This window comes from Triticum aestivum, chromosome 4B (assembly GCF_018294505.1).
Source record: "Triticum aestivum cultivar Chinese Spring chromosome 4B, IWGSC CS RefSeq v2.1, whole genome shotgun sequence".
Taxonomy (NCBI): Eukaryota; Viridiplantae; Streptophyta; class Magnoliopsida; order Poales; family Poaceae; genus Triticum; species Triticum aestivum.
The window spans coordinates 666,047,716-666,073,732 of record NC_057804.1 but is presented as its reverse complement, the minus strand read 5'-3'; the positions used below and the strand labels follow the sequence as shown (position 1 = coordinate 666,073,732).

Genomic DNA, 26,017 nt, shown 5'->3' with positions numbered 1-26,017 from the left:
TGACTAAAATGATGCTGCGCTACAAAAGAAATGGTTCCACACCATGATTTCATTCTCCTTTGTTTTACAAGTGTTTGCAAGTTCCAAATGGTATGATATTAGTCTTGAGTAATAATATTGAATTTGCAACCGATCTGTAGAGGTGCATGTGTTCATCCTCGTTATCATGGTTACTAACACCAAATTACGAGTGTATGTTCATATTTTTTTAACTACTGATGATGCTACTTTGCTTATGTCTAAAGAATTCCTATAATTATGTTTTTCAAATTGATAAACAACTCTCTTACCAAACATGGTACCCATTCATAGAAGATCAATCTATTTGGATGGGGTGGGAGGAAGAAATATATAATGTGGGCATCATGGAGGAGCCAAGTCCAAAGCAGTATGCTACACTTCGACCGTTGGGGGTGTAGAAGGCTTCTTCAATTCCTCCTACAGAGCCATCTGCGCGATAAGCCAACTTGTAAGAAACAGCCTCTAACGGCGAGGGGGACAAGAAGCTGGAGATGTGCACGCCCTGCCCAAGTGTTGTATTTGAATCAGATGAAATAACTACTCCAACTGTCTCAACGAGTGATAGGTCAACATTACATTACATGCTGATCTACAAATCCATCATCAAATGAATTTGAATCCCGACTTTACATGATCAATCAACATAAATGTATTTGACGCCAAGCACAACGACTTTGCAGTTACACGCATGCCCCTAGGTTCCCCTCCTCCTCGCCGAAACGTAAATCTCCCCTGCTACTGTTGCATCACAAAAGCAGCGTGTTAGTCTTGATCAAACCAGAGTGTTAAATATAGTGTAAATTCTACCCTTTGGTGAAATGTTTCAGGATGTAACTTCTGCAAATTCTAATCTTCTAAAATAATAGTAATAAAGAAAAACGGCTTTCTTGCGATAAGGTGATCTTATACGCTCAAGGAAGAAACTGAACATAGTTGACGCTCGACAAATTCTTCAAACTGGACAAATATTGCAGTTAGTATAAGCAAAACAGTTCAGCCCAGAAACAGCAGATGCAGAAATAATGCAACAAACAACATCGACTTTCAAAACCCTCCAATATCTAGTCAAGTAAAGGAACCATCTGCCTAACACTGTGAACTGAAATACAAGTATAACAAGTCGCAAATAAGCCACCACAAAACTTAGTTGGGGAATATATATCAGAAGAAGAAAAATAATAGACAAACACTTAAAAAGCCGATTTATATTATTAGTGGTACGCACAATAAAGAAAAATCAGGGTTGAGAAAAAGATCCTAAAAAATAATGAGATTGTGCAGTGACAAAATGGAAAAGAAGAAAATTTACATCTTCAAGATGAAGATATTGTGCAGTAAAAAAATGGTAACAAGAATACTAGAATAAAAAACAAGTAATATGTATACAGGAACTCTTGTTAGAATCACATGTGCATATCAAAGAATTCATTTTTCAAACTTTATGCACATCGGAAAGTACATAATATTATCATTACTTTCCAGAACTAGCAGTCATGTATTCTTCTCTAAATAAATGACAAACACAAACACAAACTGTAGAAACAAATTAGCCAATGGGGCCTGGCTGCAAATGCAACATAGCAGTATTCCATAGAGAAAGTTTCCATAATCTGAAAATCCAATCTTCCATAAATTCATTAGCTTCGGAATGGTACCGATATTTTTAGAAGCATCTAAAGGGTTCTATGGGACTAATCATTACTTAAGACACCAAGGAACAATCTTCCAGTTTTCAATGCAAACATAGACATTATTTTGTATCAACAAAGTAATTAATAACGGTTAGATCATACCCACATAATATTTTCATTCATTTCCTCACATGGCAAACAACTGCAGACTTCAGTGAGAGCCTTCAACTTCATGATGCCCAATGCTCCCATCATCACCAACCAAACAAGGAGGCCAGGCCATGTTGTACGGACAGACAGAGCCACCAAAACACCCATGAACCAGTAACTCAAACTCAGTGGTCTCGAGTGAAAGGGAGATGAACCAGCAGCGGAGTGTGCCAGGATGGGTCATGCACGTCGCGGACAAGTACACGTATCCTGACCTAACTTGCACAACTTTGAGGTCGACTGGCAAGTCCACAGCACACCCCTCAGTGATCTCATCAATTCCTTCACTCAAAGAGAGAATGTTTTTCAGCACCCAGACCTCAATTCCGTCGGCGTCCAGACTACGGGTCCAAGCACGGAGGAGAAAATCGTCAGACGCATAGACAATGCATAGTTGGCCGTCCTTGGTCTCCCCGGCCTTGAAATTGTGCCCGTACACCTTGATTTGCGAGGGTAGATCCACAAAGGAGATATCCATGGTGGCTGTGTTGATCCTAATCATGCGCCCTTCGCCGTGGAAAGGCCAGTAAACGGAACCACCCACCAGCGTGCCGGCGCTGGACTTGAGGCTGTTGTCACCACCGACGTGCACCCACGGGTGGACGACCCAATTCCTCGTCTCCGGTGAGAAGACGGCGACACGAACTCTTTGCTTGTCAGCACATACGCAGACCACGCGGAACGACCGGGGGTTCTCCTGGGAAGACAGCAGATGGAAACCAAGGAAGGCGAAATGGCGGCGTCTCCCACTCCTCCCAGCCCAGACATCGCGGGGCACCGGGATGATGTCCAAGGCCCAGGTCATGGGGTTCACGGCAGCGACGGTCGGCTTCTTCCATACGATCTTGTTCCACAGCAGGACGTAGCCATGGCGGCAGTCCGTGATACACCAGCTCGTATCCTCGTCGGCATTCACCGGGAGGGAAGTGAGGAGGAAGTCGCCGCGGCGGACGGCGGCTATGACGTTGGGATCTGAGCGGCGCAGGGGGACGAAGGAGGGGGCGGCGGCGCCGTCGATGTCGATGAAGAGCCCGATGAGCGGCGCTGGGTGAAGGGCGCGGAAGAGGCGGCGGAAGGACCGGGAGGAGCGGACGGCGCCGAGCCATGGGCGGCAGGTGAGCGCCGCGCGGATGAGGGCCGGCAGGTTGGGCAGGCGGAGGAAGATGTCGAGAAGCTGGTCTTGTCCGAGGGAGGATATGGTGGTGGTGGTTCCGTCGCCGGCGGTAGCGTGGGTGGTGGTGGTAGTGATCGTGGATGAGATCAACGGACGTTTCGCTGGTGGCGCCGCCGCCAGCAGTTGGCTGCCCATTGCTCTTGTTTTTTTTAGATTACGAACCGCTGCCCATTGCTCGAAAGTGGTGGAGTCGATGGAGATTCTGGCTGGGTCGACGCATGGCCCAAGTTTATGCTCTTAGCCCATGTTGGCATTTTCCCTCCGAATGTTCTAATTCAAATTTCCCATGTCTATAAAATGAGTATACATACATATGAAATAAAACTGTTTTGCAAGACAAATACGACGATGCCTTTTATACATGTTTAATCCATATACTTTGATATATATTAGTGGTCAAAGTCATGCATCAAAGACCATCAAAAGTCAATCACGCGTTATATTTTGGGAAGGAGGGAGTACTACTTTATGTCTTAATGTACTTGCTCCATGTGCTGGACTCTGAAGAAGCAGTACTTTATTACTACTGGCAAAATTTCCCTTTTTGTGCAACCCGGCCTAAAAATGTCAGATAAATAAAATAAGTTTGCCCAACATGATTTTAACTACGGAGTCGAATTTATGTTCGAGACTGCATCCAGAGAGGATGCATGCATTATCTCATCTTCAGAAGCTGATCATCCATTACAATGCAGGCTCAGCAACCTCGGGTATGACGAAACGGGTTTCTTTTGATTCTGGCATCACATTGCCGATACGACTCTGAATCTCCTGCACTTGACCGCACCTTATATCTTGATCAGCTTGACGACCTATAATTTGCACCATCAGGTTGTCCTTGGTCTGGAGGAACCAATCCTAATGTTACATTTCAAATCAGGTTGCTGTCTGGATCACATGCTGCAGTTATCCGTTTTCGCTCAGGTAAGTTTGCCTACGTTTTGTTTCTGTTCCTTTTCAGAATCTCTAAGCTATATAGATGTAGAGCAAAGCTAGATGATGGAGATCTTCACCAATCACCAGGGATGATTAGTGATTACTACTACCTTTTATTTTCCTTGTTTTCTGTAGTTGTTGATTTCAAATCATACAAGGAGAGCACAGCGTAGAACTGTACAAGCATGTAAGCCTGCTGCACTTGCATAGATAGTAATTTACCAAATTATCTTTTGAATGGATTTGAGGGGTTCAAGGATGTAAAGCTTCTGTGTTAACTTTAGTTGAGTAAATTGTTAGATCATCCATACTCCAGAACCTGTTGTGGTTACTTTCCTGGGACTCGAAAAACAGTTGCTCTGAAATTAGACCATCCATATATACCTTCAGCTCAGTGAATAGTTGGTCTGTTAGTTACTTTTACATAATTCTTAGATGGTTGGTTAGCCTAAATCAGTAGGCACCGAGCTCGAAAACTCTGAAACTGAAACTCTACACATTGCTCTAGCGGACAGCAAGAGATGCTCCAACTGAAACTCTGAAACTCGATTGTGTCGCGAGTGCCTAACCATGTTCGTCGATGCAGCTCTCATTACAAAGTTTTTGTTTTGCCTTGTGAAAATCGATGCAGATGTGTGGAACTGCGTTTCGCCGTCAACCCCGTGGGCAACCAGCTGATGTAGAAAGATAAACTCATTATAGATCTTGAGCGGTCGTGGTCTGAACCTGAACCTGAAGCTGAGATGGAACTTTCCCACATCCCAAAGATAGACCCTGAGCCGTAGCTGATGCAGAGCTCGTGTGTTGCTGAAATGGAACTTGTTGTGTTGCTGCTTGTAGTTGTAGCCTGTGTCCTTGGCCTGTCACTGCTCGTGTCCAAATTGACTGGGCCCCGCAAGGCAGTCTCAGTGACTCACTGGCTGATTGATGAGTGATGTTGCAAGGTCTAGTTGTTCCTGTTCAGTAGAATGGATGTGCAAAATGTTATAATAAAATGGATGTGTATAATAGAAAAATGAAAAATCCCACTGTATAAAATATTGCTGCCTCCATCCCATTGTATAAAATATTATTATATATCAATTGTAATAACATCTTATATTATGAGACCGAGAGAGTAGTTGCTACCTGCCTTTTTTTAAAAGAATATCTAGAGAAACCAACTACACGGGATGCACCCATGCTGAAATTCTTAGAAAACAACCCAAGAAGCAGCAAATATATCCTCGGAGATCCCTGCAGATGCCAACGTAACAACATAAGGCGTTTGTCAGGGATCCGAGAGAGTTGGGATAGCACCGTCACCCATAGGCTTTTTGAGTCGATGAAGATGGTCGGTGCATATGTGGGAGCCCATGTCTCCGTGGCACGTCAAACGGGGATTTGTTCATGTGTTTCTCAATTCTATAGACCCGACACACCGCTTCGACATTGCCACTCCGCCTTGCCACCAACCGCTTGCCTGGTTCAGACACAACCAACGTCTCCCACTGTATGCAAAAACGTGACAATGCTCCTGAAGCAATCTTCACAAACGCCACCGTGGTGCCGTTAACCCTAGAACCGTAGCCCAAGAGGAACAACGGAAGATAAACTCATTTGGCAGTCCAGGTGAACCCAAAGAGAGGAAAATTATTTTAGACGGGATCATTGGTGCCACTGAAACACTGTCACATGGCACGCTGACCCTAATTAACCCTAGCTACAAGCTTACTACAACATCAAAACAAAGGAAAGCACAAGCGACGGAGAGGGGATCAACGACCTCAACGGGAGGAATCGTGTTTGCCGCCCATATCGCGAGGAGGAAGAGGAGCCGCGGCATGTCTTACAGTAAATCAAGGGCAAATCAGTTAATTTGTGGTGGCAAAATGAGAAGAGGGAGAGAAAAGGTAGAACGACGCGGTCAAGGGGTCAAAGAGGACCGGTCTGTTCCCCGCCCCCACTGAAATTTATAGAAAACAACCCAAGAAGAAATAAATATGCCCTTGGAGTTCCTTGCAATGGCAACATAAATCACATGTGGCTGAAATCCAGCGTAGCCGAGGTATTTACCAGGGATCCAACGGAGTTGGGATGCATCATTGCCCAAAGACTTTTTGAGTCGAATGGTCGGGGCGGATGTAGTAGTCCATGTCTTGGTGGCATGTCCAATGGGGAATTGTCCATGCGTTTCTTAATTCTTTAGAACGACACATCGGTTTGACCTCGCCAATCCACCTTTCCACCAATCGCTTGCCCGGTTAAGACACAACCATCGTCTCTCACCGTACCCCGGAAACGTTGCCGTCGACGATGCTCGTGAAGTAATGTTCACACATGACACCGCTAACCCTAGAACCGTACGTAGCCCAAGAGGAAGGGAAGATAAACTCATTTCGCGGTCGAAGTGGACCCATAGAGAGGAAAAACTTATTCCACACGTGATCGTTGGTGCCAGTGAAACACTAACAGATGACACGCACGTCAACCCTAACCTAACATCAAAACAGAGGACGTGTAAGTACACAAACAACCTCGTCGGGAGGAAGAGGAAATGCTACAGTGAATCAAGCAAAGGGCAAAAAAGTCATTTTGTGGTGGCAAAAGGGGAAAGAGGAAGAGAGAAAGGCAGAAGGGACGCTTCTCTTCTCCCCCACTCCGCTCCTGCGGCCGGCCATGGATATGCATGGATGATTGCAATTGCTTGTCTCAGAGAAACACAGATCCCCTCCTCACCCGCACAACACCATCGGATTCCCTCCTCATCCATTTGGAAATTTCAACACAATTTCGGTGGAATTAATTATGCTGCTGCTACTGATAATCGTTGCCTTTGTGTCTGATGCAGAACTTAGAAAGAGTGACTCGGCGGCCGACAACTCTCAACTGAAGGTACTTACTTACTGAAACATCAGTTCCGTAAGACCATAATAACTCAGAAAGCATTACTTCCAGCTCGTGCGTCTCACGCTTTTCGTTATCATTGATTTGTATCCACGGTTGTTTTGTTAATAATAATGCAACCAAGGAAAAGGTTACTCGATACACAAACAAACAATTAGGAATTAGGTTTCGTCTGATTTTCATGATATGTTATGTCCATATTATAGAGGATAAATCGATACTCTGCTTCTGGGGAGTGCTCATAGACCAGAGTCTGTTTTGTAACAGGAGAATAGTGAGGATACCGATGAGATGCATCTTCAACAGTGCACGTTGTTGAGTCTCTGTTTCACTTGCCTTTTCTCATGCCCTGCTCCATCTCTGCCCGATGCATCCCAGATTCAGCATTTGTGTTCATATTTTTAAAATGGGAACGGCTGATCTGTAGAATTCTCGAGTAGTATGTCTTTTATCACAATATCTGTCAAACTTTGTGTAAGATACTTGATTTTCTCAAAAACTTGTTACATCTATGAAGTACTGACAACATAGGCCAAACAGTCCTGATGCTTATATTTATGGTTAATTTACTAGTCCTTCTGATATTAACAAGATGTATTACCCCGTTTTGATCTGAATAAGATGTATTAGCCTGTGCACCACTAACTGTTATCACTGTGGAACCTGATGATTTATTGCGGTTAATGTGCAGATTTGTGTTTTTAGTTCTACTATCTGTCGAAATTGGTACTATTCATTTCATTTACCGTTTTGTGTATTTAATGAAAGCTGTTTGTCTAAGATGCTAATATGTTTTCTGCGCTCGTTCAACAGATGGAGATCTTTGTCAAGATCCAGTCTACAAATCTTCGCATAAAAAGAAAGATTCACTGTTTAAAGACAGTCATTCTTGAGGTCAAGGGATCAGATACAATCTGGGATGTCAAGGATAAGATTCGAGACAAGGAGGGCATCCCTGTAGGCCAGCAGAGACTCATATTTGGCAGTAAGCTGCTGGTGGGCAGCTGCACCCTGGAGGACTACAGCATCGTGGAGGAGTCCGCCCTCACCCTTGATCTTGTGCATATCTTTGTCAGGCCACTGACTGACAGGATCATGACTATTGATGTTGACAGAGAGGATACCATAAGCAGTGTGAAGGCAATGATTTTCGAGAAAAACGGCATTCCCCCCCGCAGACAGCGTCTCTGCTTTGCAGGGAAGCAGCTGGAGGATGGCCTCACCTTGGCTGACTACGACGTGTACAATGAATCTACCCTTTTTCTTGTGGTGCGCCTCCACAAGTGTGAGGGAGGTCGGATGCACATCAACATCATGGTCAAGACACTGAATGACAAGATCATTACTACTGAGGTTGAGTAAATTAACTTAGTTGTGAAATCATTCACACCCTTTTAATCTGCGGTGGTTAGTTTCCCGGGACTGTAAACAATTGCTCCGAAATTTGATCATTCAGCCATACCTTCAGCTGAGTAAATAATTGCTCTGAAAACTGGGATCTCTCATCTTGGTTACCTACTTACCCTTTCCTACTGCATTACAAACCAGAATCCCAAGCTAGGCTCACAGAATGGTGATGATTAATTAGGTAAAATCAGGAGACACCATATATATAGTCCAACTCTGAAAATGAAACTCTGCCCGTTGCTGTATCCGACAGCAAGAACGCAATGTACAGCAAGCACAATGCTCGATTCGATTGTGTCGCAAGTGCTTCCATCTGAATATGATTTATCTGTGTGTTTGCCTTGTGAAATCCAAGTTTCGCCCGGTCGCGGAGAGATGTGTGGAGCTGCATTTCGTTCGTCGTCGACCCCTGATGTATCTGGACAGGGTTGGTCTGTAGAGTTTTTGAGCTGTTGAAAGGAAGGGATACTGAAATGGAACCTGAGTTCGTTAGTCCAACACAATCCACCACCGTCAAACGGACGCACCACCGCAGACACCACGCCAGCTCCGGACCAGTCACTCCACCACAAACCAGGTGCTCCGGCCAAGAGGTCGACCCTCCAAAACGATGCTTCGAAGAACGATGCCGATTTGACAAGACAGATCTTAGTTTTCACCCCCAGATACTTGACTCGAGGATAGGAGAGACGTCTAATCTGCTCGGTGATGCCTCACACGAGGAAACAACATCCACGGAATATTTTCACATAAGGAAACCTAACCATATTTTTATGAATCGGCACGGCCCGACACACCTATAAAAAGTCCAGGCACCACATGATCCATGTCGGCCATTTTATAAAGCCTACATGGGTTGTGCCGACCCGTATAGGTAAAGAGTACTCGTTGCAAAGAACACTTCGTTTTCTCATGTTGCGACAAGTGGCGCACATGCAGCATGCCGCTTGTCGCAACCTGAGAGCTTTTTTTTTTCGTAGATCCGTTTATTCAAAATGTTTTATCTTTTAAATCGTGTGTTCAAATCTTTAACCGTTTTCATCATCCTCGCGTCGAGATCTTTAAAACTAGATCCCATTTTGATAGGTTTTGATAAACATTTTTTTTACGAAAAAAACGGACGAAAAAAACCGGGTGAAAAAACCGAACCGGGAGCATGGTTTTTTTCCCTTTCCGAAAGAGGCACGCTCATGCCTCTCGCGAAATCACACCCGTGCCTCTCGTGGAAGTAAAACCGTGACTCTCGTGGAAAGAAAAAAAAACAGAGAACGCGTTTTTTTTCCGTTTTCGAGAGGCACGACCGTGACTCTCACGAAAGCACAACCGTGCCTCTCGCAGAAGCAAAATTGTGACTCTCGCTAAAGAAAAAAAAACAAAAAACGTGTATTTTCCCCCTTTCTGAGAGGCACGGCCGTGACTCTCGCGAAAGCACAACCGTACCTCTCGCGGAAGCAAAACAGTGACTCTTGCGAAAGAAAAAAAAACAAAAAACGCGTTTCCGAGAGGCACGGCCGTGACTCTCGCGAAAGCAAAACCGTGACTCTCGCGAAAGAAAAAAAACAGAAAACGCGTTTTTTCCGTTTCCAAAAGGCACGACCGTGACTCTCGCTAAAGCACAACCATGCCTCTCGCGGAAAAAATCGTGACTTTCACGAAAAAAAGAAAACGCATTTTTTCATGCAAAAACCATTTTTTGATATTTTTATCGAAAAGCTAAGGAAGACCAGGGGAAAACCAAAACGTCGGGAAAACCCGGAAAAACACCGAAGGAAATGTCCAGAGCGCAACACATGGCGAATGGCTGAGAGCGCGCCAAGTGGCGATGATCGTTGTGTGGCTCCCGAAAGAGTGCTCGTTAACTAGTTGCTCCCGGATCAGCTTGGCGGACGACCTAAAAAGGCATGCGCGTCTGTGGGCCGGCCTTCATTCATTTAAGGCCTTTTGGGCCTTTTGTGTTTTCAAAATCCATAAATACAAGAAAATGAAGAAAGAGATACAGAAAAATATTTTAAAATACAGAAAAAAAATCCATTAAATTTTAAAAATAAAATAAAAACTTAAAAATTATGAAAAACGTACAGAAAAATGTAAAAGAGGTAAAGTGTCATATGGATAAATATTGAGCTTTATTAGTAGTTGCCTCATTAAAATCTTCCAGTAATAAACTCCCCACACATTTGTTCTTCTTCTTCTCCTTAGGAGTCTTCTCCTTCACAAATACTTCTTTGAGAGGGGTAGAATTCTTGTTCTTCTTTTTCTTGTTGTTTTCTTATTTGACTTTGGGGCAAACCTAAGTTCCTCTTTTGCCACAACTTTCTTTTGATTGCTCAAAAGGTCGTTGAGATTCTTCTCTCCTTGTATGAACAACACAAGGCCCTTCTCGATCTATTCCTTCAACTTAGTGTTCTCCTCAACAAGATGTGTATGCTCACAATAAGGGTTAGTTGCACAAGCATTATCAATCACAACGGCTATTGCAATACGGAAACGATGTCTGTTCCCCTCCCGAAACCTGCCAATGGCGACTCCATTGGCGATTCTCCCCTCTCCCATGAGAATCGCCACTGGCGGATCCTTGAAACCCGAAAACCTTCGACAACCAATCTCGAAGCCTCCTCCTGTACCCCCTTCCAGCCAGTTTCCTCCCCGTTCCCTCCCCTCACCTCCCGTTTCAGAGCGTCTCTGCAAACCATCCAGAAACTGAAGTTTCAGCTCTCATCCTTGAGGGCGCGTGTGGAGATCGTAAGAGCCAGATTACCACCACATCCTGTTGAAGGAAACAAGGGGCCGCCTGACCCAGGTCGCTGTTTGTCTCCAGAAGCCCATCCGTTCCCCGCCATTAAGAGTCTTGAAGAACAAAATAAATCGTGGATTCCGTTTCAGTTTGAGAAGAATTGGATCCCACTCAATGGGAGTTATGTAGGGATTAAAGCTGGTTTTATCATCCCTCTAGATGGCCTGCTATATAGAGGAAAGCTCCTGTTGCGGATCCCATACCCATCCGTGAGAAACCTCGACTGCTCCTCTACCACGCACAGGAGGTGTTTGTCCTTTTGCCTGATGGCTGCGCCAGTCGATACTGAGAAGATGGCTCCCCTGGGGGATCAGGGGACGGTGTCCTCGCCTGCTAAGGAGGTGCCTGCGACCATGCCTGCTGGAGGGAGCTCGGCTGCGTAGCTTGTCCTCGACATCTCCCGGTGGCCGGGGAAGGAACCGGCCCTCGATGTTGTGGGGCCGGCAAAGAAAACTCTAGTGGTCAACATCTCGGGGGCTCGCAAAGCTATGCAAGCTCGGTTCCTGGCTGTCGGACTCTTCCTATCCATCACACTAGTGAATCCCCGTCAACTGATCGACCACATGAAGGGAGTTTGGAAGGTTCGTGGGGCGCTGGGCGAATTTCAGTTGGCTGCTAAGGAAGGACGTAAATTTGTCCTGGAATTCTCGGAAGATGGAGATCGACAACATGTCATCAGGGGCGGCCCATGGCAGTACCATGGCGACCCGTTCTTGGTCGTTGGCCTGGAGGCCGGAGCGGACCCTGCATCGGCAGTGTTCTCTCACGTGCCGATGTGGGTTCAGTTCAGGGATATCCCTTTCTACCTCCTAACCAAGGAATTGGCCCGTATTCTGGGTGAACAGGTTGGGAAACTGGTGATGATTGACCAGCACTCGAGGGGAAACATTTGCGAAAAATTTCTTCGTGCAAGGGTGCAAATTCCCATGTACTCTGCTCTGCTAAAGGATATCACCCTGGAGGATGAGATCACTGGTGAAGAGGTGCCTGTCTCTCTGCGGTATGAAAGATTACCAAATTTCTGCTTGTTCTGCGGCTTCATAGGGCATATGGAAGCTAGGTGTGACCTTCCTGAGAATGAAAAGAAACTGAGATACTCCAAAGATATCAGTGTGCGTGCCGTCCACTTTGATGACCCACGCGCCTGGTTCCTGCCGGACAAGATGGGAAAACCCAAGCTTGGTCAAGCGGCTAGTTCTCCTTGGCGTGCTCCCATGCCGTCCAGCAACTCCGCAATTCATTGCCCGGCCAAGTCTGTGGAGTCAAAGGCGGTTGAGCAAGTGAGTGAAGTCGTTGCCCGTCTAACGGTGGGTGACAAAATGGAAACTGATCCATCCCAGGAAGACACGAACACCAAAACTGTCATGACTAGTAGAGCGCCCGTGCGTTGCTACGGGCGACAATGCAGATAATCAGCATTCTTATAATCACAATGTTACTAATATGTTGACGATGAAATTGATATCATGAGAGCTGCATTCTTCCTCATCTCTCCGCCACCCGAGACCTCTCGTATCCTACATTCAAATCGCGAGACCTCTCGTACCCTACATTCAAATCAATTAATCAACTGCCCATCTCTACCAACGACGATCCATCTCTGCTAATGGTTCTTCTTCCTCCCTCTTCTGCTTTTTTTCTTCGTCCATCCTATTGACCCGCCCACCTCTTCGTGCCTAACCAATTGCCACTGCCACCCTATAGCCGGTGAGTGTTACCGAACGCCGCCCCATGCTTGAGTCGCCACCTCTGCCGGCGTCAATACCATCCATCCCTCTAAACCCAACCACCATCTCCGGTGCCCATGACCGCTCGCACACTGCACTTGAGTCCGTCAACCCCTGGCTTCTACTCCACCACCGACGACCCGCTGGTGCTACTATTCTTCTTACTCCCACCGCCCACCTTTTTCTTCATCCACTCTATCAACCCGCCCACCTCTACGTGCCCAACCACTTGCCACCGACATCCATGATCAGCAAGTGTTGTCACGCACTATCCCGTCGCCCCCTATCAAAAGTCGCCGCCTCCATCGCCAGCCAACCCTCTAAACCCTACCAGCATATCTAGGGCATGCAACCTCCCCGCACTCCACACTCCATTGCATTAACAGGTGCCTCTCCTTCACCGGCGGCAAGATGGCATGCCACATCATCTTCACCTTTGGTGAAGTCCTAATGCGCCATCGCCGGGGATGCCGCGGCCTAACACCCAAGGCTCAGGGCTGCGCGTGCATTGCTACCAAAAAATTGTCTCATCAAGAGCAAAGCACATTCCAAAAAACATCTTAATAAGCTTCAGTTTGTTCAAGCCTACTAAGCTCCAAATAGAACTCCAAAAATCAGGCTAACCATCATTGGTTTTATTTATAGAGCTAAAGGTGCAAAGTTTACGCACATTAATCTTTACTCAAGAAATCTAGATAATTAATCTATACTCAAGAAATCTAGAGTTCATTATCGTTCATTCATTTAGCTTCAAAATGTACTCTATATACATGTGTCCCATGCTGCGATAAACAACAGATTGTCAAAAAACTTTCTTGTTCTCATTTTTGACTACAGTATGATCAACCAGAAGTTCGACCGCTATATCTCATAAGTCACAACACTTCGGCAGACCATCACCACTAATAAATAAAGGTAAATAGAGTAGATCAAACAAGGGGAAAGGATAAATCTGCACCTTTATCATTGAAGCGGTAAAAGATTCCAATATATGGAAAATTAGAGCCTTTGCCATGCCAATAAGCTAGTCGATGTTGCTAAGAGTCGATAGATGTTTTTTTTCTGCATGGGTAGTTCTGAAATTTTGGTAGGAGTCAATAGATCATGTATATGTTTGAGGCAAACAACAGTTAGTTCCTAATTACAGTGAGTGAGATGTGTCTTCGGGGAACAACTAAAACTCTTTTGATTAAATGGAAGTGACATAATCCAGCCAGGAAGACAGAAACCTGACAAATAAAAAAGGATACAGGCAAACTGCACCCACAACACACCACTTGATCATATTCATACAATAGTGTTGGCAGCATGCTGCTGGACCTCTCCGGCCTCGTCCTGGTAGATAGCCTCGTCGGTGTCGCACTGTGATGCCTCTCGTCGTGCTGTTCAGCCTGGTGCTCGTGCCCCCCGCGCTCGCCGTCACTGGGTTCATCTCCATCAGTGTGCATACCTTGTTCTGATAACAGTGATTGAGTTATCATGTTTATTGTCCTGAACCTAGAGTCAAACAAAACCATGTTTCAGGGACATTCACACGCAAAGTAGAGGTAAATAGCATGCATAACTTTGGCTAGACCGAACTGCAGTGTAGTTTGGTCGTACTTCAACGAAACGCCAAAGACGCCATCCGGCACCCATCCGTTGCATCCGGTGATCAAATAGTAGGACCTACAGACTGGTTATACACTAAAAAGCTTAGCATGCAAGATCAGTCTAAACCTAAAACAGATTTAGCAAACAGAACCACATATAACTCCCAAGCAAGGAAAGGTACCTCTGCATCAGTAGAACACCTGTGAGTTGCAACGGGTTGCATTGACGACTTCTTTTTTTTACCATTCAAGCACCCTTCTTCTCTTCCTTACCCCAGCTAAAAATGTTTCTCCGAGTGATATGTCAATGGTTAAATTTACACTACATAAAGGAAGGCGAAATGGCTCATCATGAGATATGACTCACTCGTCTATAATCATAAACATCATATTATTGTTTCATCAAGCGACAGATAACATGGTCGTACACAATGGCCATGCAAAACTGGTAAAGAAAACAAACAATTGGACCATTGTATGTTTCCAAATGAAATTGATGTGCATTGCAATGGAAAGTATGGGACCTATCTTGGAATAGTTGCAGAAAACAAGAGAATATGGATGAAAGACTAAAATATTTGTTGCAACTAATCTACTTTTCTTAAAATTAGTTTACCTACAAAATCACCATTCAGTCTGGTAGTTCAGAGGATGTGTTTGATGTCAGTTCAAAAGGTTGAATATGAGACTATACCAGAAGCAAAGGATTCCCTGAAGGAGTAACTATAGAAGATATTTCATATTCTTTATGTCGAACAGGTGTGACTGGCTGGTATTATTTTTCAAACAAGTGTCTTCTGACATGTCAAATATCCAATCAAAGTGTGACCTACCTAGACTGAAACCAAAGTTCATAGACATGCGTATAAACTGAAAACTATCCTCACATAATTCAACATACTGAAAAACATGGTTGAGGATTTATTTATTTTAGTACAATGCATGAGGACTACGAATCCATGGCCTCCAATGTCACTATAAAATTGGATCAAACTAAGCTAAGGATGCAAGGAACATTACCTGCCTCAGAAACTTCATATTGCTTTCTCTTCCGTCTACAACAAAAAGAATATTATAGAATCAGTCTCTCTGTATACTGCTTTTAGGTAATTTCCTCCATGCTTTTGAATACCTGGATGCTTGCAAGGTAATCTACTTGTTTTCAGTAATGAGCAGCAATGCAAGTCATCAATCTGTAATTGCCTATAACCCATCCTGATTAAAAGCAAGTTCCAGAAAACAAATCTCTACTCCTAATCATGCAACAGCTTTTCTAGCCCGTAGTTAGGCAGAAATTAGATTACAAAGGATAAAACAAAAGAGAAGGAACTCGAACGAACGGATCCCGCGCCACAACCCCGGCATGCTACCGCTCTTCCTCAAGCAGCAACGCCGCATGATACAACTAACTGTAGCCCACGCTGCTCATGACAGCCGCACACAGACCACGAACGCCGCATCCACCTTCCGATGCCGCTACACCCAACACTGTCCCTCGAGCACTAACGTCGAACGATACAGCTACCCGCAGCTCACACTGCTCAGGCCAACCGCACATAGACCACGAACACTGCACCACATCCTGGGCCGCTGCCCCAACATGTCGTCCAACAGTCCCGACTGCGGCACATTGACGGAGCTGACAACCTTGCTGCTTCCGCACTTCAAGGTCCTCACCCAAGCCATGCCGACAAGCAGCCCTACCTCTTGGCCGTAGTACTGCCCGAGGCCGCAGCCTCGACACTTAATAGAAGATCCCGGAGCCGCAGCCCCGACATACACCGCCCTTGAAAATGAAAGAGCCCCACACGACATCCAAAGGCTGGCCCTCCAAGGCAACGCCTCCGAAGATGTTTACGACGTAAACGCCGCCGCCACCCACTCTAGAAAACTAGAGTTTAGGTTCTCACCCGGAGAGCCCAAGCACATGAAAGGATAGGAAGATGTCTACGACTATGCCTCTAAGAAGGTCACGGAGCTTTCGCTCGAGTCCCTGATTTCCTACCATTGAACTTGCTTGCAAATCTGGTCATGCAATGGTACCCAGGCCATCAGAGCCAAGCACATTGTGTAGGTCACCCCCCTGCCGTCAGCTGGCATAGCCCTCATGCGACGACCAGCTACAGCAACTCATGCGACATAGAAACAATGGGGTTGTCAGGGTCAGATCTGAGTGCATCGCTCCAAATCCACCATCCCGAGCCGGTGCAGCCGCCCCTGCCATAGCAGACATCAGCCCAAGGCCGCTGCCCCAGCATTCTCTGGCGCCGCAACCACCGGCTACCCCGCTGCAGATCCACGAAACCAGGAGAACAACGTCATCAATCTACAGAGCTGCACAGTCACACCTCTCGCCGCGAAGAAACACACAACGCCCATATGTCCACCCTCGCGCATGCTAGGCGCCAGATCCACGCCCACCTTGCACCTCCGCCACGGACCAATGCACACAGTCGGCCGGAGCACCTCTACGCCTTACTTCGCCAGCGCACATGCCAGATCGATTCGCACCCTGGCCGAACCCGCGATCACGCGCACCAGCGCGCCATGTCGCCGCCAGCTCGCCCTCACCAATAAATATAAATGAAAAGTGAAATTATGTAGTCTTAATTGCACAATCAAATCATCCTCAAGCAAATAAAGAGGTAGTTGTTCATCTAAGGTTGCATACCTAGTAGTTGGAAAGTGGAAGCACTTAGAAATAGGCATAACATATCAGAAACACAATTTTCTTTTCTATCAGCGATCTCCCCCACATGAAAAGAAGATAGTATGCTCAAAAATCATTATTCGTCACAAAGGATGTATTTAACTAAAATGCATAAGACCAAACAATGCACAAAAATGGTAATAGTAGGCATAATTGTTATCCGAGTAGTGCTAACCAGAAACTACGTATGTCCATTGTGTCGATCATCCATACGTTCGGATAAAATATAATTTGGTCGAACCAAGAAATAAAATGAAATTTATTTTTTACTCATGCTAACAGACTACCTTGAGTTTCCATATTCCTGCAAACTCGTGAATAATGTTTCCTTTTCTCTTCTCTTTGTAAGACTAATTCCCAAATTCCATCTGGTACTAACTAAAACATATAGAAATACCATGAGAATACTCGTACATGTCTAAAATACCAGCTGCAAACTGACCAAAGGCCTAGTAGTGCAAGTATGTAAATTGGTATCAAGGAGAACTTATGCAGCAATTGGTGCAGACTAATCCTATATAATTAAAACAGTTAACTTCCCGTGTCTAGTACAGTCAATAAAGTATCATGTTTAAGACAAATCTGATATAGTGTGAATACATTAATAAGTAAATCAATATGGTGCATACTCTAAAAGGTCAGATCTTTGATGTAGTAGAAGTTACTAATCTTCTGCTCGTTTCAAAAATCCCTACAGAAAAAAAAGGAATACATTTCAAGCTCCAGCATGAACCAACAATTTATTATGTGAAATACGTTCTTATCAGCAATAGATATTTTCAGATCAAAAAATAGTATACAATCTTATAAGGAACTCTATATTATGAAACTCCCACTCATAGGTGTTAATATGAGACCTTCATGAAATAGATCTAAACCGAGGGTAGTATTTCATATCAGTTATTTTACCATATGAACTTGATACTATTACTATCATCGACGGCAAAACTGACACAATTTATTTTTATAAAAAATAACCATAAGGAAGGCCATACATCAGTGCCAACAAAAATATGATCATATACCCAGCACAAATTTATATGCCCAACAAAACCGCAACCCCAATCAAACAAAAGATCAGATGGGCTGATCCCTGAGATCGAGAAGATATCCTATTCTTCGCAGCTGCAATTGTTTGCCATCCAAACTGGTGGGCCTAATTATAGGCATGTAAATAGTCCTAACATGTATTTTTCATAGAAGCATTAGGTATGACTGAACTTTCTTAAAAATAGCTCGCAGCATGCTAAGTTTACCAAACCAACATACAAATGAAATATTAGAAAAGACTACAGGACAATTTTTACCTTGATGATTAGTGTGGGCTCATGGTTTTTGCTTTCTGACGATGTAATCGGACATGGATATTCTTCACATATGCAAGTGCCTTCGGCCGTGGGTGGAGGCTGACTGACCCTTGAGGAGCTTGTGGCGGGTCTTGCACTCCAGGAAGTTCCCTCGTGGTGCTCGTACTTGTAGCATGTTTGGCAGACGGAGAAGGCCACACCCATTGCATGTGAAGTGCTCGACGTGAGCCCCACATTGTCCCCGCAAATGAAATATTTGATTTACAGAAGGGGTTGAGTTCATACTGTTTTTTAAAGTACAGTGCCCATCTCCATATTAAAGACAAAGAGGAATTATTTCAGTTTGAAGTAGAAAGGCAATAACTTCGGAATTGCCAACCTGCAAATATAAAAAGCAAAGCAAAGCAAATATTCTTATGATTTGGAAAACCGACATCCTATACAAGAAACAATATAAGTTCTAACAAATCACTGGTTCGGTTCAAACATCAACACACATAACAGTGGAACTGATTCACCATGAAACCATGCTATTGAGTATTGAGAGATATAGCAGCAGATGCATTTAGATATATCTAGGCACAACGGCACAAGGATTCACAACAGTGATTATATGGGGAGTAAAAAAACATTTAGGCTACATCTGGAGCTATCTATGTATGTCCAAATTTTGATCTAGCGACAGTACATTTAAAGATACACATACACACATGTTACTACCAATAATTATGAATGGATTGTACCTTAAAAATACACCATACCTAAACATTATATTCAAGCTATCAAGGTCTATATAGAGTTACTTGAAAATAAAGGAACACACAACTGAGTTCTCGACAACAACTTTCCCGAGAAGGACATGCTCTAGAAAAGAAATGTTGATCCTAGCATTTGGCAATTTGTTTCAGACCAACCTTCCTTTTCTGTGTGCCACCATGGTCGTAAATGTGCAATCTCAGATAGTGGTGCTGACTGCTTACTACTGAGATAATCCTACTTGTTGCCCGGAGCTTGACACCATTCATCCTTATATAGGCTAGTGTTACAGAAAAGGGCAAAGAGCTAACAAAGGGCATACTCATAGTGTAGTGTTCCTTCCTACAACCCCTCGTTCCTAGTCAGTAAAAGGCTTACAACAATTTATCTTGGCTCCGCATTTACTTTAGCTTGTCTGTCGAGTTAAACAAGGATTGAGCTGCAGGTGGTTGTCACCTACTTTGGCAGTTTTGTACAACTAAAGGCCTAAAGTTATCATGGCACAGTCAACAAATAGAACTTGCAAGTATTATGTACATTTAAGTAGCAGATGTTTCTCAACACAAAATGCAAGCAACTGTGCAAGTAGGGTCTAAAATTCATGCAAGTAGTCAGAATATTTCCGACGCAAATCGTACAAGTAGGAGGAAGAAACAAATAAAATGTAAATAAAGAACAGTTACCTTCAGTAAATTGGTTTCTCCTAAGAAGGCAGGCAAGATGAACAGACTATGTAGCCGCAATAATGGGCCTGATGAATTAACAACTTAGCAACAATGGGCAACGTTGCGTGGAGAGAGGAAGGGAACTATGAGTCGAGCAAATTGGTGAAACAATCACTGGTGCCCTGCTCCGCCAGTCTGTCGTGCATCCTCGGGATGGTGGTCAGTGAGAGGTCGATGCAAGTGATGCCGCAGGTGACGCCCTCCTGCAGAAGCTCTATAAGAATCAACAGAAAGAAATCGAGTTAACAGAGATACTTTTCTAAGGGCTTGAGAGGTTATATAATGAATAGAAGATTCATGAAAAGACGTCACTTACATGATACATGTAGCTAGAGAATCACAGTGCCCTCAATTGAAGTTTTATGTTCTCCCCATTAGTGATCGCACTGAATCAAAAAGCAAAATGTCAGACAAACAGATTACCTGGAGTGAAGGCATCAGGTAAACAAATAATTTGAATCAAAAAGCTCACTAAAAACAGAATCAAAAAGCTAAATGCCAAACAGATTGAGTACTTTGCCTAGTATACATACTTGTCCCGCCTTGCATCAACCCCGTGCATGGTGGTGGCATCAACAGCGTCATGAGCTCCTGCTTCCCTTGCGTCGATAGAAAGGTTGTCATCGTCGGCGCCGCGCACCTCCGAACGAAGGATCCATTTGGCATGGAGGAGAGCGCGATCAGATTGATGCGTCCATCCCCAAACAACGAGCCAAGATAAAGAATATTATGACTGGGAGTTGTGTGTCCCCACTTTGTGTCTGCAACCACCTCCTTTCTACAGCTCCAAATCAGGGGAGCATCATTTCAAAAAAAAATCAGGGGAGCATCTCTTCGTTCCCAGCGAGACGGTCTATGCAGGTGCCGCCAGCGGCGGCAACGCCCCACCACAAAAGATTGTCTTCGAGCCGCGAGTTGCCGCACCCAACCCCAAGGACCTGCAGTTGGTAGATATTTATTGGGGAAAACGACCAATAAAGCATGACTGAAGTTTAAACTTTGCATAACTAAAAAGTAATCAATGTATCAAAGGATTTGATCTATGGGCATTTTCCTTTTTCCCAAGTAACAACGTCAAACTTTTCAGGGGAAGGGTATATACAATATTTACAAAACTGAATTCTTTCCACGTGTTTTTAAATCAATGGATCCTTCATCTAGTCCTTTTGCTATCTCCTACAAATTCTTTAAAGAGTACTACTACATTGCAGCAAAATAATGCAATACCTAGAGTTAAATCTATCAATTTTGGCACATACGTACTTGCATGGTCTTCTCCTCCTCTGTTAGCATTTCTCAGTCCAATTCGTGCCTGCATGAACATGGTGGCGACAAGAACACCCAACCCCAAGGACCTGCAGCACAAGAACACACAACATACATGGTGGCGAGATGGCGTGCTTCAACTGCAGTGAGTCCCCGGCCGTGGCCGGGTGCCCCTTTGGTCGCGACGCAGCGCCTTCGGCGGTGGGCATCACGATGCGGTCATGGAGCCACAATCAGATCAACAAAACAATGTATCTACCTTGCCATGCATCCCAATACAGAATTGAGAGCTCCCGTGTGTATAATACCGACTGCTATAGTTGCTTGCCATCACAATTAATGAAGTAAAGCACATAGATAGAGGATAAGATTACATCAATAAACTAAACAAGTTCAGCTTCTATTGGTGAAAGGCAACTGATGACCCTAACCGCAATTCTACACGCAATGATAACCTAAATTTACATCAATTCAACAAGGTTTGGACCATTCAATTTTGCTTGGCTATCATGACAATTTGGATAAACATGAAACATACAGTTCCCATGACACCTATGAGCGCATCACATGTGCTTAAACATCAAGTTTATTGTAGATGGTCTAGAAGTACTACACATAGAGTGGTACATATATATATGCATAGAACAAAAAAACAGAGCAAGTAACCAAGGTTAGTCAGTGAGACTCACCCTGCAATCCGACGAACATGACGGCGCTGGGCTTGCCCTTCTTGGGGGTGAAGGCCGGCTTCCCGGGATCCAGCATGTTGCAGAGCTCCGTGAAGACGACCTGCAGCGCGAAACGGCAACAAAGGCATCAACCTCTCGCGCAGCCAACCGCCGCCCTCGTTGTCGCAGACGGAGGCTGCCTCCTCGCCGGATCGGGTCGGAGCGGCATCCAAAGAGACAAGAGCACACGACCAGGTGGCGGACGACGAGTCAGGGGCCCCGACCAGGTAGGCATGCTGGATGAGGTCGATGCAGGCAGGTGGGGCGGAGGGGAAGCAACAGAGGAGGAAGAGGTGGATCCGTGACGACAGCAATGGATCCACGAAGGCAGAGGCGTCCGAGGGGTTCCGCGGTGACGGAGGCGGCGGATCCACGATGGCAGCGATGGATCCAAGAAGGCGGACGTGCGCGTCCAGATGGGGATCTATGGATCGGCTTTCGGCTCCAGAAGGGCGGCGGGTTCGTTGTGCGAGTGGGGCGCCTTTGATGTAAGACCGAGGGCGGCGGCGGCGAAGGGATGAAGGCGGCGACGAACGAGGGCAGGGAGTCTAGCGTGCGAGTCGTTCTCGCTCGAGGGCATGTGACGTCGCTCGTACGTGCGGGTTTTTTTCGCTGGTTATTTTTCGTAGGTTTTTTATCGCTGGTTAATTTTTGTAGATTTTTTTCCTAGCTTGTCTCGGGCGCGATCGGTGGTTACGACCTGAAGAGCGCGGGGGCTGGTGCAGGACTCGGTACGTGGTTTTGTCGGTTCGTGGCGGGTCAGCGGGAGGTGGGAGTAAGTACCAAAGAAGTACCAAAAAAGACCGGGTAAGGTGGGACGAAAATAAAACCCGGAACGCGACCTACCAACTGAGACATTAGGAGTAGAGATTGCTGCGAGGCCGGTGGTTGGTAAGGCGGATGCGTCCCACTCTGTGGAGGTTGGTGGTCTGGAAGGGGAAAACCATGGTACGCAGGCAAGAGGGAATGAGATGGTGAAGACAGATGCAGTACAAGTGCAGGTAGCCAACAAAGCAGAAGAAATTCAGGTGGTGGACATGGGCTCAAAGCCAGGTTTTGATACAGAGAAAAAGGGGGGTAACAAAAGGAAAAAGGAGGCGTCCAAGGGCAACGGAAAAGGTTCTGTGATCGTTGGCTCGGTGCTGGGTAAAAGAGAGGCTCGTACACAGGAAGGGTCAGAGTATGCTGGTGCAGAGGAGGATGGGGCTGTTTCTGATCAGAACAAGAAGAAGAAAGAGACTGGGCAAGCGGATGGAATGAGCAACAACGACACGGATGGAGGTCAGGAAGCTACCGGGCCTGGGGCTCCCGGTCTACTGGTGGGTGCGACAGACAGCACCCGCCAGGAGCCATGATGATCATTAGCTGGAACTGTCGGGGCCTGGGGCAGCCCCGGACAGTTCAGGAGCTCGTGTGCCTAGTGCGCACGTACCGTCCTTCGATCGTCTTCATCTCTGAAACTAGGAAAAGCGAGGAGTATGTAAATAAACTTCGTAGGAGACTAGGTCTCAAGCACTGTATTTCCCATGTTGGAAAAGGGAAGGGTGCATGAATCGCTCTCTTCTATGATGAGCAAGTTGAAATAAAAAAGCTCGCTGTTGGCCCCCGTTACATTGATGTGTTAATTCGTCTCAATCCCCATGGTCGTCAATGGCGGGGTACTTTTGTTTATGGCGAACCAAATGCCAATGAGAGGCACCACATGTGGGATCTCCTACGTAGAATCAAACTAGCATCCAATGAACCTTGGCTTATCATAGGAGATTTTAATGAAACTGCTTGGCAACATGAACACTTCTCCAAAACACATAGGAATGAAAGAAACATGGAGAATTTCAGAGAAGTTCTAGCTGATTGTAGGTTGCTGGACCTCGGTTTCAAAAGGCCTAAATGGGCATACAACAACAAGCAGGATGGAGGGAACAATGTAAAGGCAAGAATAGACAGGGGTGTGGCAGACCTGCAATGGAGTTCAACATTTTCGAATGCATCGATCGAGCATATATGCTCTTCCAGATCTGATCACCTCCCTTTGTTACTTAGGTTTGGACAGAGGAATGAATGGCGACCCCTAAACAAAGGTTTCCGCTACGAATATATGTGGGAAAGGATGGATTCGCTCACTGATGCGATTGTGAATTCATGGAAAGAGAAGAGGACTGCTGAGAACTTATCGGAAATAACAGAGAAACTGTCAGGCTTGCAAAGCTCGCTGAATGCTTGGGCAAAGAAGAATTTCGGCTCGATCATTAAACAAACTTCAGCGCTCAGGAAACAGTTGGAATACTTGTGGTCACAACAAACCTCAGATGCTAGGGATAAAGAAATTAAAACAGTGGCAAAAAAGCTCGACGAGATGCTTCATCGCGAGGAAATGATGTGGAGGCAGCGGTCAAGAGCTCTCTGGTTGCAAGAGGGAGACAGAAATACGAAATATTTCCAGCGTAAGGCATCATGGAGGCGGAGGAAAAATACCATAAACAAGTTAAAGGATAAAGAAGGTAACTGGGTGGAGGACCGAACGAAGTTGCAGGATATGACCACAGACTTCTTCTTTGTACTCAAAATAAGAAGGTCTGGACCCCAAAGTTATTGTGGACTGTCTTACTGAAAGAGTGACCAATGATATGAACTCATCGCTGCTCAAGGAGTTCTCAGAGAAGGAGGTTAGTGATGCGTTGTTTCAAATTGGACCTCTGAGAGCTCCCGGACCTGATGGCTTCCCGGCTAGGTTTTTTCAAAGGAACTGGAGCACGGTAAAGAAGGACGTGGTGAATTCGGTTCTGAAATTTTTCAGGGAGGGTATCATGATGGAGGGAACCAATGACACGGTCATTGTGCTTATACCCAAGAAAAACAACCCAGAGCATTTGAAAGATTTTCGCCCCATAAGTCTGTGCAATGTAATCTACAAGGTAATCTCGAAATGCATGGTAAACCGTCTGAGACCCATCTTGGATGAAATCATTTCTGAGACACAAAGTGCCTTCATCCCAGGGCGTTTAATTACGGACAATGCTACCATTGCTTTCGAATGCTTCCATAAGATCCAGTATAGCAAACAGGCTGCTAATACCCACTGTGCGTTCAAGTTGGACTTGGCGAAAGCATATGATAGGGTGGACTGGGGATTCATGGAAGAGGCCCTGTTGAAACTTGGTTTCGATCGCAAATGGGTGGATTGGGTTATGTGTTGTGTGGAATCTATGAGGTATTCTGTCAAATACAACGGTGAACTGCTCGAAACCTTTTCCCCTTCGAGGGGACTTCGTCAGGGTGACCCTTTGAGCCCTTACTTGTTTCTCTTCGTCGCGGAAGGACTCACCTATCTGTTGGATAAGCAGATCTGTCTGGGAAATATAACTCCTATTAAGATTGCCCGGGGATGCCCTGGAATATCAAATCTTCTGTTTGCCGACGACTGCTTACTCTTTTTCAAAGCATCAAAAGAAGAGGCCGAAAGAGTGAAACAAGTCCTCATTGAATTCCAAAAGGGTTCGGGGTAGCTGCTCAGTTATAGCAAGTGTTCTGTTCTTTTCAGCGAGGTTTGCCCAGTGGAGGTCCAGCAAGACGTCAAAAGTGTGCTCGATATCACGGCCTCGACCTTTGAAAGCAAGTACTTAGGACTTCCCATGCTAGAAGGACGAATGAAAGACTCCATGTTCCAGCCAATAATGGAGAGATTTATTAAGAGATGTTCGGATTGGTCAGAGAGGTTTATGTCTCATGCAGCGAAAGAGGTCCTAATTAAGTCTATCCTCCAAGCCCTTCCCACCTACTGTATGGGGGTTTTCAAAATGACCCAGGGTTTCTGCGATAGATACGAGAAACTGATTCGAGACTTTTGGTGGGGCAATGAAAATGGTCACATGAAGGTGCATTGGATCTCCTGGGAACGCATGATCAAGCCAAAAAGAGGTGGTGGTATTGGTTTTAAAGATATGAAGCTCTTCAACCAAGCTCTGCTCGCACGACAAGCCTGGAGATTGATTCAAAGACCGAATAGCTTGTGTGCCAGAATTATGAAATCCAAATACTACCCCAATGGCGAGCTTTTGGACACGGTATTTGCATCAAATGCTTCTCCGGCCTGGCGGGGAATCGAGCACGGGCTTGAGCTTCTTAAGGCGAGCCTTCTTTGGAGGAT

General features: G+C 45.3%; 2 protein-coding genes across 2 annotated transcripts; one reads left to right on the top strand and one right to left on the bottom strand.

The window, feature by feature from the left end:
- Nucleotides 1-1,603: 1,603 nt before the first annotated feature.
- Nucleotides 1,604-3,180, bottom strand: LOC123089803 (uncharacterized). Its single transcript, XM_044511379.1, has one exon. It carries the CDS (start codon nucleotides 3,169-3,171, stop codon nucleotides 1,864-1,866), a length of 1,308 nt encoding a protein of 435 aa, XP_044367314.1. The 5' UTR covers nucleotides 3,172-3,180; the 3' UTR covers nucleotides 1,604-1,863.
- Nucleotides 3,181-6,603: 3,423 nt separating this feature from the next.
- On the top strand, nucleotides 6,604-8,301 carry LOC123089801 (polyubiquitin-like). The gene is made up of 2 exons (XM_044511378.1): nucleotides 6,604-6,846; nucleotides 7,672-8,301. The coding sequence occupies exons 1-2, from the start codon at nucleotides 6,760-6,762 to the stop codon at nucleotides 8,218-8,220; spliced, it is 636 nt and encodes a 211-aa protein (XP_044367313.1). The 5' UTR covers nucleotides 6,604-6,759; the 3' UTR covers nucleotides 8,221-8,301.
- The last annotated feature ends 17,716 nt before the right edge of the window (nucleotides 8,302-26,017 follow it).